The sequence below is a fragment of the Mustela nivalis genome (assembly GCF_964662115.1).
Source record: "Mustela nivalis genome assembly, chromosome: 8".
Lineage (NCBI taxonomy): Eukaryota > Metazoa > Chordata > Mammalia > Carnivora > Mustelidae > Mustela > Mustela nivalis.
Genome location: NC_139027.1, coordinates 80877023 through 80892575, shown reverse-complemented (window position 1 = coordinate 80892575; position 15553 = coordinate 80877023). Strand labels below are relative to the sequence as shown.

Below are 15553 nucleotides of genomic sequence, written 5' to 3'. Positions count from 1 at the left end.
CAAGAATCAGGCATTTATTCTTCACTTCATGTGCTGGGGCTGGTGGAGGAAAACGCCCCCTTTCACCAGAGCCTCAAAGGAAGAGGGAGTCCCTCCTGGTCAAGAGCAAGAGCCTTGGGGAAAGGAGGCAGCCAGCAGGCTTGCCCAGTTCCCTGAGGAGCTCATGAAGGGAAAGCTGCTATGCTGAGCATCTCTGGCGCGTCAGTGCTGAGCTCCTCCTGGCCCACTGGGATAGATGTGACTGTCCTTATTTTGCAGACACAGCCAGTAGGTCATAGAGCAGGATTTGAATTAATCTGAAGTCGTTTGAGGCAGCCCATGTTTTTAATGACTTGCTCCAGTGTCTCTGCAAGACATCATTCTGGGGACGAAGGAGAGAGGTGGGTAAGTCAGCAGTAAATAAGGATGGCAGTGCCATGGGAGGAGACAAGATCCCTAGGAGAAGAATACCAGAACTCCCCCTGAGACTACCAACAGAAAGAGGGCATCCTGGAAGGATGGTTGAGTGGGATGGGAGGAGGCCACCCTGAAGTACACTGAGGAGGTTAAGTAGACTTTAGTAGGATTATTGATTTTTTTTTTTTTTTTTGACAGAAAGGGACACAGCAAGAGAGGGAACACAAGCAGGGGGAGTAGGAGGGGGAGAAGCAGGCTTCTTGAGGAGGAGGGCGCCTGATGTGGGGCTTGATCCCAGGACCCTGGGATTATGACCTGAGCTGAAGGCAGACTAAATGACTGAGCCATCCTGGTGCCCAATTAAGTAGACTTTTTAAAGAATAATGGCTTTGAAGAGAAGTGAAAAGGAGGAGGGTAGATGGGGGCAGGGGCAGGGTAGACAATGAATCCTCTGGTTACTGCCCAGTGGAACATTTGCCAAAATACCTACAAAAAGTCTGGTGCTAGTTCTCGTTACTTTGATCCATAACAAATTGTAAGTAGGACTATTTGATTTGGGATAGAAAATCTAGAGCAGAATATATCTCTTTATGGGCAGATAAGGGAATGCTATAAGCAAAAAATGTAAATGATTTTGAATTATGTTGATATCTATAAAACTACTATCAGAAATAGCCCAAATTTCCACCAGTAAGAGAATGTTTTAAAACTGTGGTGCATTCATACAGTTCTCTGCCTCATCCATCCCAGGCACTTTGTCTCTGGGTGTCTGCTCTCTTTTACTTTAGTTGATATGTAAACATTTGATTTTGCTTTCAGATGAACTGACGACAATGCGTTCCTGTCTGAGTAAAGCGTAAAGACGGTCATTGTCCTTACAGAGCAAGGGAATCGGCTTTGGCATCAGATTAACTCCGTGCTGATCTTACCTTCACCGTTTACTCCTCTATAAAATGATACCAATCTCTACCTTGGTCTATTACCAAATATAATGCCCGCTCCATGCCACACACCGTTCTCAGTCTTTGCAAATGTTACCTTAATCCACCCATCCAACACCCCTATGAGCTAGCTACTCTGGTTTGCTCGTTTTTCTAATAAACTGGGGCACAGACAGATTGAGTGACTTGGCACGTCACAAAGCTGGTGACGAGAGGAATGTGTTGATTCGGGATTTGAACGCCCACCGCCTTCTGGCTGCAGAACCCGTGCCATCCAACAGGAAACCAGCCCATTCCCGGAGCTGGCAAGCGGTGAGGACTCTGCGCACGGCGGCTGCAGGACGTGCGGCGTGCAAGTGGAATCGGCTTTTCCGGGAGGGAGGCTGGACTTCTGAGCGCGGGCGTGAGGCGGTGAGGACCCCGCCCGGGAATCCTGCGGCGGTCCGAAGCGGAGTCCAGTTCCGCGCGTCCGCCGCCGCAGGGGGGCGCTGCAGCCCTCGCCGGCAGCCCGCGCGCTCCAGGCGGTCCCCGCGGCAGGGCGCGCCGCTGCAAGATGTCCGTGCGCCGCGGCCAGCGGCCCGCGTGGCCCGCCACCCGCCTCTCCTGGCTGCTGTGCTGCAGCGCCCTGCTGTCCCCGGCCGCGGGCTACGTGATCGTGAGCTCCGTGTCCTGGGCCGTCACTAACGAGGTGGACGAGGAGCTGGACAGCGCCTCCACCGAGGAGGCGCTGCCCGCGCTGCTGGAGGACTCGGGCAGCATCTGGCAGCGCAGCTTCCCGGCCTCCGCACACAAGGAGGACGCGCACCTGCCGCCTCCGCCAGGCGCCGCCCGCGCCAGGCCGCCCCCAGCGCCGCCTGGGATGTTCTCCTACCGTCGCGAGAGCGGCCCAAGGCTGCGCCCAGGCATCGCCCGCTTCCTGGCCCACGCCAGCGCCTGGGGCTGTCTGGCCACCGTGTCCGCCCACGAGAAGGTAAGCCGCCCAGCCGGGAGCCGGCTGCAGGTGCGTGCCTCGCGGTGGCCTGGGGACGGGGAAACGCTAGAGGCCGCCCCCGGGGCTCGGACCCAGGTCTCACAGACGTGCCCAGCGGGCTGGGTTGCACTGTGGACGGCGCATAAATAATGGAACCAGATTGTGCTTTGCTTAACGTGGCAGAGGGGGAGGTGCTGACAGCCAGGCATCCTGCCAGGTGGATGGGGACTGAAGTGCAGTCTTGAGATGGTCAAAGAGAAGTACGCATAACCAGTGCCTGACCCGTCCAGACCTGGACAAAAGAAGCCAGACCTGCCTTTGGCATCCCAGAGTAGGCGTGTGCGGCCTCCCAGCCCACGGCACCCAACAGACCCGAACTTCCTGGTCACCTCCTGGAAAAAAGATGCCACGGGGTTTTGATGGAAATTGACATTTTGAAATAATGGAACTCAAGAATTTTCCTGGAAAGGAGGTTTAGGGTGCAAAGTGTATACATGCTGGAATGAGATGTTTTCTGCTGCAATTTTATCATTCAGTTCGCAAATGTTTTAGTCACCTGTTAGCCAGATTTCCACCTTAAGCCCAATGGCACGGATAAATATGGAGATGTGACATCCATAAGTACACACCCTCCAGAAAGCTTTCAGGGCTGGTAAGATCCATATAAGGGTTTTATTACAGGGAGGTAGTTTGAAATCCTACTTAATTTATGCAAAAACAAATTTGGGGGGAATTGTAGGTCATTGGGCAGCAGGCAGGCTCTGAGCCAGGTGTGGGTCTCAGTCTCACCCATCTGGAAACTGGCCAAGTCACTGGGTTGTCCACTTTGCTTTCTTCCTATGTGAAGTTAAGTGGTTGGCTATGTAGTTCTGAAGTTCCTGTTTTACTCTTAAAAATTAAATAAGTTTATTCTGATTATGGCAGTGATCTTAACCACAGTCACAGTCTCTAAATGGTTTCTCACAGTTATATATTATGCTCCTAAGACACACCTTATGAAAATATGAAGCTTAAATATGAAGCTGATCTTGGTTTAAAACACAAATTGTGGGGTGACTGAGTGGTTCAGTTGTTAGCCATCTTCCTTCAGCTGGGATCATGATCCCAGGGTCCTGGGATCGAGCCCCGCATCGGGCTCCCTGCTCAGCAAGGAGTCTGCTTCTCCCTCTCCCTCTGCCCCTCCACCTGCTTGTGCTCTGTTAGATAATAATTCCTATGTACACATCATGTGTGCAAAGCATGACTCTAGGCAGTTGGACAAGCTGAAAAACAGAATCTGTGAATGAACTTATATTACCATTTTGGAAGACTCCTTAACATTGCATCTTCTTCAAAAAGGAGAGCCATCCCTTATTCCAAGTCTACACACCCCTGCCATATAATACTGGAAAGACAAGGACAACCCTTGAGTTCTGAGCTCAGTGACAATAAGGAGCACTCTGTAAAGAGTAAATAAAGCTCAGGAAGATTGGGAGGCAGAAACCAGCAGGGTTTGGAAAAACCTAAGAAATATCTGAGAACATGACCTCCTTCACTGGATGATCATGAACAAAAGTGAGTGTAGCGTGTTTCTGTGACTTCTAGGGTGAGTTGCTGAATCATATAATGGAATATTGATTACAATAAAAAGTGTAACTAATACATAAGAAAATGGTGTGGCTCTAAAAGAAATAGTTCCCCCCGGAGACCAGAGATCACATAAGATATTGAAGTTAAGACCTAAGTTCTATCCCCGAAGTTTTCAAAACCTTGGGAGAGTGGGGATCCCAGGGCCAGCTTGTGGGAAAGATTCTAGCACCCTTCCATGAATTTCATCTCCCCTCCCACAAATAATTTTAAATTGTGTAAAGTGAGCATTTTCCTATGTAGATGCAGCAGCTTCAAGGACAATCTCCTAGCTGTTCTTCCACACAGAATGCCCCTGTTCAGCTCCTCTGTAGAAATTCTGGAGCCCTCCCCGTGTGAACTGGGTCAGTTGCAAACTACTGTGCCTTCATTTACTACCTGTCAAAACCACAGTGATGCCATCCTCGTTGTTATATTTCCTGGCCAGAGACACACGTGAAGCTCCCAGCTCAGATCAATCCAAAACCTTGCATTGAAAAAGCCCTTTGCGCTGTTTATTAGATCCCAGGACTGCCGTTTGGGAACTGCCTGCCCATCAGCGACGGCCCCTTGAACAACAGCACTGGGACTCCTTTCTTCTATGTGACACCCAAGGACCCTGCAGTGGCCGATCTGATGAAGAACCCCATGGCTTCCCTCCTGCTGCCAGAATCGGAAGGAGAGTTCTGCAGGTAGACAAAGGGGTTGGCCTTGCCTTCCGAGGTCCGAGGTCCGCTGCATAAAGCCGGGAGGCTGTGGGGTGGGACCGCTCTGCGTCACGTGACTTTAGCAGGGCCGTGTGATGCCAAGTGATGTGTTCTCACCAACCTGAAGTGGCAAGAGTGGCTTTCCACTCTTCGGGATCAGATTGGTTTCTGCCACTCACCAAGCTGTGTGGTTGGGAGCAAGTGGCTTCAAATTTGGGGGCATCCGCTTCCTCCTCTGTGAAATGGGAATAATAGTTCCTGCCTCATAGGGTTACTGGGAGGGGTGAGGGTCTTGTACAATACCTGGTGGGCAAATGGCAACTCTTGTTATGATGGACAAGAGGTAGGAAGGGGAGGCTGGTGAAGGAGGGATCCAGTAGTTGGTCTGTGAGGCACCCGGAGCGTGGAATCCACTTACCGCCCTCCAGGGGGCTTCCTAGTTCATTCTCTGTTGATTGTTTTTCAAATTAATTTCAAACCCGCCGTTCCCCACCCAACCAGAGATGTGTGCACAAAGACCCCAAGTTCTTTAACCCTCTTTTTCAAAAAGTCTAAAGGAAAAGACACTTAAGTGCAGATGGAACTTTAATCCTGCACTTGTGTAGAGCCTGAAATCGCATCCTGTCTGGGAGATTTCTGCCCCAAGCTCGAGTGGGGGGCTGCCTGGCAGCACCCCCTGAGGAGCAGCGAATGTAGCAGGTGGCCCCAGGCAAGTGCCCCAATCCCCAGGACTCTGTCGCTTCACTGTAAAAGGTAGTGACGCTTTAGGAACTAGGCTAGGATTCATCCCAATTCCAAAATTCCGGTATTCTTTACGCAAAGCATAAAAAACATATTAAGCAAACAAACTGATTCATTCTTTCGGGGGGTGGTAGTAAAGCAAATGTCACCCAGATAAAAGACCCCATCGCGTACCCTTGGGCACTGACGAGGAGGAGAGACTGCATCGGGCTAGAGACAGTTCAGCGGACCCAGTTCCCTCTGTAGGGCCCGGCAAGAAGCCAGAAAAAGGGATGTTTCCTCTTTCATGGAAGAGTCTCTCTGTTCTTGGGCAGCCACGCTTGCTGGCCCCAGAAGGATATTCCCAGGATACCCTTCTAAACATCTGAGCAGTTCCTAAATCAGACATCCTCAAAGTCATCACAAGGCCGGAGCGTGTCCATGCCACACCTGCTCATGAAGACCGCAGAACACAGAGCCGTGCAGCTGCAGCAGCTCTCAGGGTGTAGGAGGGATTGTGGACTGGAAAGTCCCAGGCGGACGTCAGCAGGAGCTGAAAGCTGGCAGCCCCGAAAAATCTGGCTTCGAGAGGTCCTCGCTGGGGGGATCCAGGTCCCTAAGAACTGGGCATGCCTTTGTGCATGGTGTGTGTGCTGACCAGCTGCAGAAAGGGCAAACCCCAGGGACCAGCCAGGGTAGCTGGCCGAGGCAGCTCAGCTCAGGACCCAAGGCAACCCCCTGCCGGGCCTGAGGGCCTCGGTGTCTCAGCACCATTGCCCATCTGGACTGGAAGAGAAGGAATGAGCTGCCACCCTTGGTGCCCCTGTGTCTAGATACTCATTCGAAACTCCTCAGAACTGCTCCCTGCTTGCCCTGCTTGAGCTTCTGAAGCATTAAAATCGAGCTTAAAGAAATGCACATAGAAATCAAGTTTAGCCATAGGAAGCCCCACAGCTCAGGTGACCAGGCCATGGGGCGTGCTCTCACCCCCAGAGCCACTTCTTCCAATGAACCGCCTGCACCCAGGTGTGTTTCCTCTGTGCGAGCTTCATCGTCCAAGTTCAGTGTTACATTTTGGGCTTGGCCTCCAGAATCGTGGGGATGTTGAACACAGAGACTTCACAAGAAAGACAGACTGACACGGGAGCCCTGAATAATTAAACCAAGTGGGAGCTCCTCGGACCACAGGAGCATAGCATGGCATCAGGTGGAAATGGCCATGACTAAGAACTACCCCAACACGCAAGAAGTTCAAGGTTATGGCCCGGCCAGGCTGTATCCAGCTCGCCCTCCTACCTGATCCCACAGCCCAGAGGGATGGCGGCTGTGACCAGGGCTCTTTGTCAAGCACATCAAAGCATTTCCCACAGAGCAGCAGGGTTAAAAAACAAAAAAACAACTCCCATTTCTCAGATGATGTTGATAAATCAAAGCCACCTTCGGAAGGCAGCTCATACTCAGAAAAATGAGCATTTTCTTCGGTCTTTAAAGCTGGTGTCCATGGAAATTGAAAAGGTGCCACAGCCTTTGTACCTTTACTTTCGGTGCAGGCTGTGTGCTCAAGGTCCTCTGACGCTCTCTGCCCCTGGGGAGGGCCGGAGGCTTTCCCATTTCACCCTAAGTGGGCAGACAATGCCAGGTCCCGTCTTCTGTGGGATGCCTCGCAGGGCTGTGTGGGCCCTGAGGGCCATGCATGGGCTGAGGAGCCCGCAGCCACGGAACCACAAACCAAGGCCAGACAGGAAGGAAGCAGCGTGGCCTCCGATGCTCTAGAGAAGGAAAAGAAGTGCCTTCCCAGCCATTTCCTGAATGGCCCACCGGGCATTTCAGCTATAGCCTGCCTCTGCATGCATCAGGGTCGGCCCTGGTGCCCATGGAGTCTGCACTTGGGACGGGCTGGTGAGCCCCCTTTCCAGGGACCACAACCTCAGAATGAGGGCTGCCCCAGTGCATCTGATTGTACTGCAAGGGCAGGCTGATCAGCCCTCTGCTTGTAGAGCTCCACACGCAGACAGATAGCTGTGGGTGTGAGTGTGTGTGTGTGCACATGTATGTCTAAACGTGCATGCCCTGTCACACACATATCCAACTATTACCATTCTGAGGGCGTATATTTCAGTCACCTCCACTGGTTCCCCCCCGCCCCGCCCAGTCCACTCTGTCACCTTGAATTCATCCTCAAGATGAATTCCTCAGAATCCACATCAGATCCTGGAATTCCCTGCTTAAATGCTTTTGTTGGGAAAAATAACAAAATTCTTGCGCGGCCGGGAGCCTGCCTCCCCCTCAAAATAGAGAAGAGAGCCTGTGTCTTCACTAATTGGCTTAATAGTTGGTTGATATCCTAGTTTTATTAATTTGAGAGGTTTAACCTAAAAGCTTGTTGTCATCAAAGCTGATAGAGGTGTTTAGCGTGTAGCTAAGAAATGCGTTTTTTTATTGAGATGGAATTGCCATGTAATATCGTACGTTTAAGGTGCACAATGGGTTAATTTGATACATTTGTATATTACGGTGTGATTACACCATGGCGTTCACTAACACCTTTGTCACATCCCATAATTCCTATTTATTTTTTGGAGTGAGAACATTTAAGATCTGGTCTCCTAGCAACTTTGAAGCATATAATGTATTATCATTGCCTTTGATCGCTGTGCTGTGCGTTAGCTGTCCAAAACTTACCCATCTTCCAACTGCATGTCTGTATCCTTTGACCAACATCTCCCCAATTTCCCCCAGTCCTCAGCTCCTGGTAATTGCCATCCTACTCTCTGTTTTGGTGAGTTTGGCTTATTCTGCATTCCACATGTACATGAGATCATACCGTATTTGTCTTTCTCTGTTAGACTTTTCTTGCTCAACATAATGTCCTCAGGGGCCATCCGTGTTGTCCCCAGTGGCAGAGTTCCCTTTTTATCTTGGCTGAGGAATATTCCACTGTATATAAGAAGTGTTTTTCATTCAGTAATACCACATGTATGCTGACGCAGATCATGCCTCCCAAAAATGGTACTTGGGTCTATCAGCTGGCCTGCAGATTAACAATGAAGTTGGATCTAAACTGCTATGGTGGGGGAGGGGGGAATGCCTAGGTGGCTCAGTGGTTAAGCATCTGGCTTCAGCTCATGTCATGAACCTGGGGTCCTGGAATCAAGGCCCATCAGGCTCCCTGCTCAGTGGAGAACCTGCTTCTCTCTCTCACTCTGCCTGCTGCTCCCCCTGCTTATTCTCTCTCTCTCTCTGTCAAATAAATACATACATATATATATATATATGTATGTGTGTGTATACATATATATGTGTATATATATGTATATATATACATATATTGTATATTTATATACATATATATGTATATAAATACATATATATATGTATTTATTTTTTTTTAAACTGCTATGGTTGAAAGACATTGAGTATCCAAAACTCTCAGGAAGTTTAATGATGAAGAGAATACACAGCAAATGTCCTTCCTTAACTGAAGCTGGGCGAGGCCAACATCTTGAGGATAAGCAAAGGAACAAGTATTTCTCCGTATCTTACAGGCTTATGGGGACTTTAAAGAGCTTTTCAGTGAATCTGTAAAATTCAGCCTGGGACAATCCATTCCATCTAGCTATGAGGCTCCCCCCAAACTTTTTACCACCCTGATCCTCTGGTCCCTGAACATACCCTAAAATGTCACAGTAAAGATACTAGACTTAGTTAACTGCACACAGTTGTCTTGATTCCCACCCAAGGCATATCGAATTGGGTGCTATTACCCTGCCCTTCTTCCTGGAGGAGATCATTTGGAAGAAGAATCTGACTGGATAATTAGCAGAAAGCACCTTTCAGTGCCGAAAAAGGATAGGATTGGAGGTTCCTAAGGGACGAGGCTCAGGTTTCTCAGCTCAGGTTAACATGACAGATTGAGAATAAGATTCCACTTTACAAGATTTCACCAGCAATGAGCAACCCCCGCTCTCTCACTTTCCTCTCCCCTCGAAGACACCAACATGTAGAGAGGCTCCTATGCCTAAGTGAATTTATGCTCACCAGAGACCCAATGGTATGAACATCCAATAAATATTGATTGACAAAGAAAGCCCACTGGAGACATTTCTCTTCTGCAGAAACATCTTTCCTTACGGAGTATGCAGGCCTGAACACCATGGAGCCTAGGCTTTGCATCTTCTCAGAGAACCAAGGCGAAGCAAGTCATCTGGGCCAGGGAGGGCTCTTCTGTTGAGTGACATTCTGCTCGTTGGCATTAGATGAACTTTCATTTTGAAGATCTGGAAATAAATAGAACCTAAAGGGGCTTATCAGCAGCATTATCCCTGCAATGAAAAAAATCTGATAATTGAGACACAGGTAGGTTTCTACTTAGTTATCAAGAAAGAAAGATCTGAGGGGCACCTGGGTGGCTCAGTCGGTTAAGTGTCTGCCTTCAGCTCAGGTTATGATACCAGGGTCTTGAGATCAAACCCCACGTTGGGCTTCCTACTCACTGGGGAGCCTGCTTCTCCCTCTTCCTCTGCCCCTCTATCTGCTTGTGCTCTCTCTGTCTCTCTCTCTCTCAAATAAATAAATAAAATCTTAAAAAAAAAAATCTGAGAACACCTGTTTACTTTCCCCCAAAAGGCTTTTCATGAAATATTGCCATGGCTCATTCATTTCCCCCATCTGAGGGCGTCCCTGCCCAAACAAGAAGCTTGTCAAAGCTCTTTAATTGACCAGGGCTCAGTGTGGTTGGGCGTTAAGAGGAGATGCTAAGATTTTGGATTGTAAAGGAATCTAGTTTCTGAGAGGCAGGTGCCAGATTGTGAATGGATTGCAGCTGGGTGGGTGTGTAAAACACAGTGGGATCCCTTGAGAAATGATGGTCCCTCAGAATTATTTGCTTGGAGGGGTGCATGTTGCAGAGGCAATTCAACATTAAAAAATCATACATCAAAAAAGTACTGCTCACACTAGAGAGTTTGGGACAATGTGCTGGGACACAGGTTCCCGCCCTCTCCTCTGAGCAGCCCTGGCATGTGACAGAAACTTTGACAGCACGAGAAGCTCCTTTGGTGAAACGTGGGAGGGTGTTGGTGGGAGGGCTGGTCTGCCTTTATGCCATGAGCACAGGCTAAATGCTTGTTGGGCACGTGCAACTGAAATAGTGCACCAAGTTTAATCATTTCTTTGCATAAAATAGCAAGAAATTCTGGAAATAGGAATGTCCCTTAGCCTACATCATTTTAACCATTCTTGTAAGGAAGAAAAGATGATGTTGAACAGTAGTTAAAAAACCTTAGCCCAGTCTAATGCCAAATGCAGGCTCTGGGATTTGTGCCCCAAGAGCTGTGTGTGGAAGGCTCTCTTTTTCATCCTTTTCTAGAAGAGTTCAGGCAAGTGAGCACACAGTGTAAGCATGTGCTTGCAACAGCTCGCCTGCTAGCGGCCAAGCTGCATCTCTGTCCGCACTTTGTCTACCTGAGACGTGACATGCATTTCAAAGCGCTGGGCCCAGCCCTCATCAGATGAAGAAGCTGAGTTCAATTTCTCTTCACTGAATTTTGTTCATTCCCCTCGAAGGCAACATATAAATCTTCTAAACAGATGGCTCTCTGTCCAGGTTCACTTTGCCTCTTCTCTCTTGTCTGCACATCCCTGCAGTCCTGCAGCTCGCATTAACCTGAGTTGATTTCAGAAGAGCTGTCTGGGAGAGAAGGCAGCTGTGTGGGGAGAAGGCTTCCTGAGCGGATGTTCGGGGATTCTCTCCTGTCTTCTACTCATTTCCCGGGTCAGCGCTCCCAGGAACCCGCGGCCACCTCTTTCTCCGTAATTTCCTTTCAGCTCCATGAAGTTCTGTCCTCGTGGTTCCCAGGGCACTCGTTTCACAGGTCCACCGATGATTCTGGTTCCTGGGTCTTTACACCGCCTCTTCCCCACATCTCTGCCTACCTTTCCCCATCAGTCACCTGTTAGACGTGATTCTACTTTAAGCTAAAACGATTTGGATTCGTGATAAGGATGTAACTCCCGTAAACATACACTTTCCAGAAAGCTTTTAGGGTTGTTAAGATAGATGTGTTTTCTTACGAGGCCCTTAGCCTCTGGAAAGTGCTAATCTATTTTGTGTATCTATTGAATGTGTCTATTCTGGACATTTCCTGTAAGTGGAATTATATAATGTATGCTTTTTATGACTGATTTCTCTCACTTAGCACAATGCTTTGTCAATGCAAAATGAACAAATCTTTTAGAATCTCTAACAGCACGAAAGAGCATTTAATCGAGCCCAAGTTAGGATAGCTGCCAGGGAAACATGCTCTTCATAGGGAAGAAAGTACTCCGGAGAATGAATCGTTTTTACAAGGTTATATACTTTTTACATCCTGTTAGAAGCTCAAAAGATTATGGATTAGCATATAGGCAGGAATCAAGAGTTTTATCATCAAGGAATTCAGGGAGCAGGAACATTGATCACTACTATCTCAAGGACAAGATGGTTTCCTTTGGGCTACTCCTTCACAAAGCAGGTGTACAATGTATGCGTGGAGGGCCGTAAATCAGGCTTTGGGTTGGAACAAAGTTTATGAACAGTCATGCTGACTTAAAAAGAAATCTAGAATGGTTTCTCTTGTAGATCTTTATTTTTTTTTTTAAGATTTTATTTATTTATTTGACAGAGAGGCAGAGAGGCAGGCAGAGAGAGAGGAAGGGAAGCAGGCTCCCGGCCAAGCAGAGAACCCGGTGTGGGGCTCAATCCCAGGACCCTGGGATCATGACCTGAGCCAAAGGCAGAGGCTTTAACCCACTGAGCCACCCAGGTGCCCCTCCCTTGTAGATCTTTAGAGAGTTTTGCCCTTATCAGCTTTCAGGGTTCATTATGTTTTAGCATGTCTCAGTATTTCATTTCTTCTTATGGCCAAATACCATTTTATTGTCTGAATATGCTGCATTCTAATTATCTGTTTTTACTGATCTATTCATCAGTTGATGGACATTTGCTTCCATGTTTTGGCTGTTATGTATTATGCTACTATGAATATTTGGAAGTTTTTGTACATTTTTTTTTCCAATTCTCTTTGGTATCCTCCTAAGAGTGGACCTGAACTGCTGGGTCATAGGGTAAGTATATGTTTAACTTTTTAAGGAACAGAATGTTTTCTTCACTGGTTGTGCCATTTTATCTTCCCATCAGCAATGTATGAGGTTTCCAGTTTCTCCACATCCTCACCAACACTGGTTATTGTCTGCTTGTTTATGATGGCCATCCTAGTGGGTATGAAGTGGTATCTCATTGTGGTTTTGATAGGCACTTCCCTAATGACTACTAATGTTAAGTGTCTTCTCATGTTCTTTTTTTTTAAATTTTATTTATTTATTTGAGAGAGAGCATGAGAGGAGAGAAAATCAGAGGGAGAAGCAGACTCCCCGTGGAGCAGGGAGCCTGATGTGAGACCCGATCCCAGGACCCAAGGATCATGACCTGAGCAGAAGGCAGTTCCTTTACCTGCTTTTAATTGGGCCATTTGTCTTCTTATTATTCAGTTGCCAGAGTTCTTTCTATATTCTGGATATGATCCTTGTTGGATGTATAATTTGCAAATATTTTCTTAATGTATTTTTGTCTAATTTTCTCTTCTTTTGTCATTGGAAGAAGGAGAAAAACTCAGGATTCAATATAGACATTTAAATTCTAGGGTACCTAATTGGCTCAGTTGTTTCAACGTCTGCCTTTGGCTCCAATTGTGATCGCTGGGTCCTGGGATAGAGCCCCACATTGGGCTCCTTGCTCATCAGGGAGCCTGCTTCTCCCTCTGCCTGTCACTCCCCCTGCTTGGGCTCTCTCTCTCTCTCTCTCTCTCTCCCTATCTCTCTCTCTCTCTCTGTCAAATAAATAAATAAATAAATATTTATAAATAAATAAAATCTTTTTAAAAATCATTCATTCATTCATTCTATGTAGTCTTGCTTAGCGTCCTTTCACTTTTGTGAGGTGGGTCTCCCCCATTAGAGGACATACTTGAAGTAACTCTCCTGAGACAATACAGAAGTGTACCTAAATTATCTATGTAGAACGGTAAGAAATGTCTAAGAAAAAAGACTTTAACTAATTGGATTACAAAGGAATTTGTGAGGGAAAGCTGTTATTCTAATAATGTAGAGATGTGGGGTGGGAAGATACAATTCAATTAAACATTAATTGAATTAAGTGTATTGTATGCAAAGGAACATGGTAAATATTGTGATGAAACTAGGCAAATTTTCTTTCAAACAATACTTACCAAGCATTCCCCAGGCAATGACGACGTGTGTAAAGGGCCCTTAACTGTTAAAACCACATCGCTCCACAGTAGGGGAGAAGAGTAGAAATCCACACAGGAGCTGTGATTTCCACTAGGTCAGCCTCTCCTTCACATCTGTCTGTCCACCATTTCCATCTCATCCAACCCAACCTGACCTGTCCTTCAAACTAAGAAACTGAGGAGCCTAAGTGGCTCAGTCCTTTAAGCGCTGGACTCTTGATTTCTGCTCAGTTCTAAGGTCATGGTCTCAGAGTCCTGAGATGGAGCCCAGGTTGGGCTCTGGGCGGAGTCTGCTTGAGATCCCCCCCTCTCTCCCTGCCCCCTCCCTGCCTCACTCATGCACTGTCCCTCCCTCTCTTTCTCTAAAGTAAATAAATAAATCTACAAAACAAAAACAACAAAGACAGAAACCTCTTGAAAGTCCCTTCCTTTTTTTTGCCTCTTCCTTCCCGGGTTAAAGATGTGTTCACATTTTCTAGTCCCAGTAACTACGAGTTAGTTCATTCCCCAGGATGTGCTTCGTTTCTGTCTGCCTCTCGAGGAGAGCCCAAGTCTCAGCCCCCCACATCGCCCAGTCCCAGGACCCCCTGCTCTGGGGCGTCTGCAGGCTCTCCACTGCCTTCCCAGTCCGTTCCCCTGGAGGTGCCTGTGAGCCGGCAGTGCTGAGGTTGATGCAGCTGCAGCTGCAGGCAGATGTGATTCTCGAAGTGGCACAGCTTTCCTTATAAGGTGGGACCAGGCTCCAGGATGCTTAGTGGTACCTACAGCCCCTGAGGGCCTGGCCCTAGGCTGCCACCTTCCGTCTGACAGATTAGGAGCTGAGGGCTGAGAGCTGGAGTGCCGACGTGGAGGATGCAGGGTTGCCCCTCCCCACACACAGTCTCTGCAGAGGGACAGCTCTGCTCCCCACTGAGCACGCATAGCCTCTGGGTTCGGCTCCTCTGGGGCTGCCTTCTTTCCTTCTCCCCTCTCAAGTGAGTTAAGTGGCAGAGGGCCACGCAGCTTCTCTTGCTGGTTCCATTGTTTGCTGCACGACTCCGGGCAAGATGGGTAATAGGATTTGGGGAGGGACACCTGAACAAGCAATGCCAGACAGGTTACCTCTTAGGCGCGAGCCCCAACAGCTATACCATTTTAACACAGAATAAGGACCAAAGCAAAGCACGCTCTGAGGGCTCCTGTGGGATTTGTGGCACCTCCTCAGGGAGTGGCTGTGCTCCCTCTGACCCAGGAGCCATGGTCCAAGAAGCACAATCACAGGAGCTGAGCAGCAAGCCCCGCTTGCCCAGGACGGGTTTCCAGCGGTGTGGGCAGAATGGCATAGGAGGCTTGGGTGGAATCCTGGTGGTTTGGGTGGTTTCAGGGCAGCATCCAGTCAGAGCCCAGCACTGCAGATGAGGAGCTGCCAGGGTACCCCTGCCTCCCTCTCAGAAGACCCCACAGTGTCCCCGCTCCGGTCACTGGCTGCCCCTCATTGCGGGCACGGGGAACGCCTCTGCTCCTTACCTCCAGCCTCCAGCCTCCCGGCACGCTCCCTTCTAAACACCATGTCTCTTGCCTGGGCCTTTCTTTTTCTTCTCTGAGTTTCAGCAACCTCTGCAAACAAAAACAAACTCTTCTGTGTCTCCTGCTGGTACCGGGATCCAAAATGCAATGACACCAGGGAGGACACCTTTTACAGGGTTGTATGCACTTACCTGCCTTTCCTCTCGTGCACCAGCCTGGGTGCACTGGGGAGGGGGCCTTGTCTTGTCCTGATCACTTAGACTCATTCATGTGCTCTTGTAAACAGAAGAGCAGCCCTTCCTGAGATGTGCTGGCTCCCCTTCACCCCCCCATCCACCCGTAGCATCCTCTATCCCCGGCACACAGAGACGCACGAATTCCTGGCCAGCCTCAGTCGGTTATTGTTTCTTTAGCAGTGAGTTT

General features: G+C 48.5%; 1 protein-coding gene across 2 annotated transcripts in view; it reads left to right on the top strand.

Annotated features, from left to right (window-relative positions):
- The first annotated feature begins 1619 nt into the window (after positions 1 to 1619).
- Positions 1620 to 15553, top strand: part of CREG2 (cellular repressor of E1A stimulated genes 2) — a 34409-nt gene continuing 20475 nt past the window's right edge. Inside the window, exons 1-2 of one of the 2 annotated variants that reach the window (XM_082747084.1) lie at positions 1620 to 2307; positions 4435 to 4604. In XM_082747084.1, coding sequence (XP_082603210.1) covers positions 1891 to 2307; positions 4435 to 4604 — 587 coding nt within the window. In that variant the 5' untranslated portion in view covers positions 1620 to 1890. The remainder of the gene's footprint in view (positions 2308 to 4434; positions 4605 to 15553) is intronic. The other variant, XM_082747083.1, reaches the window with a different exon arrangement.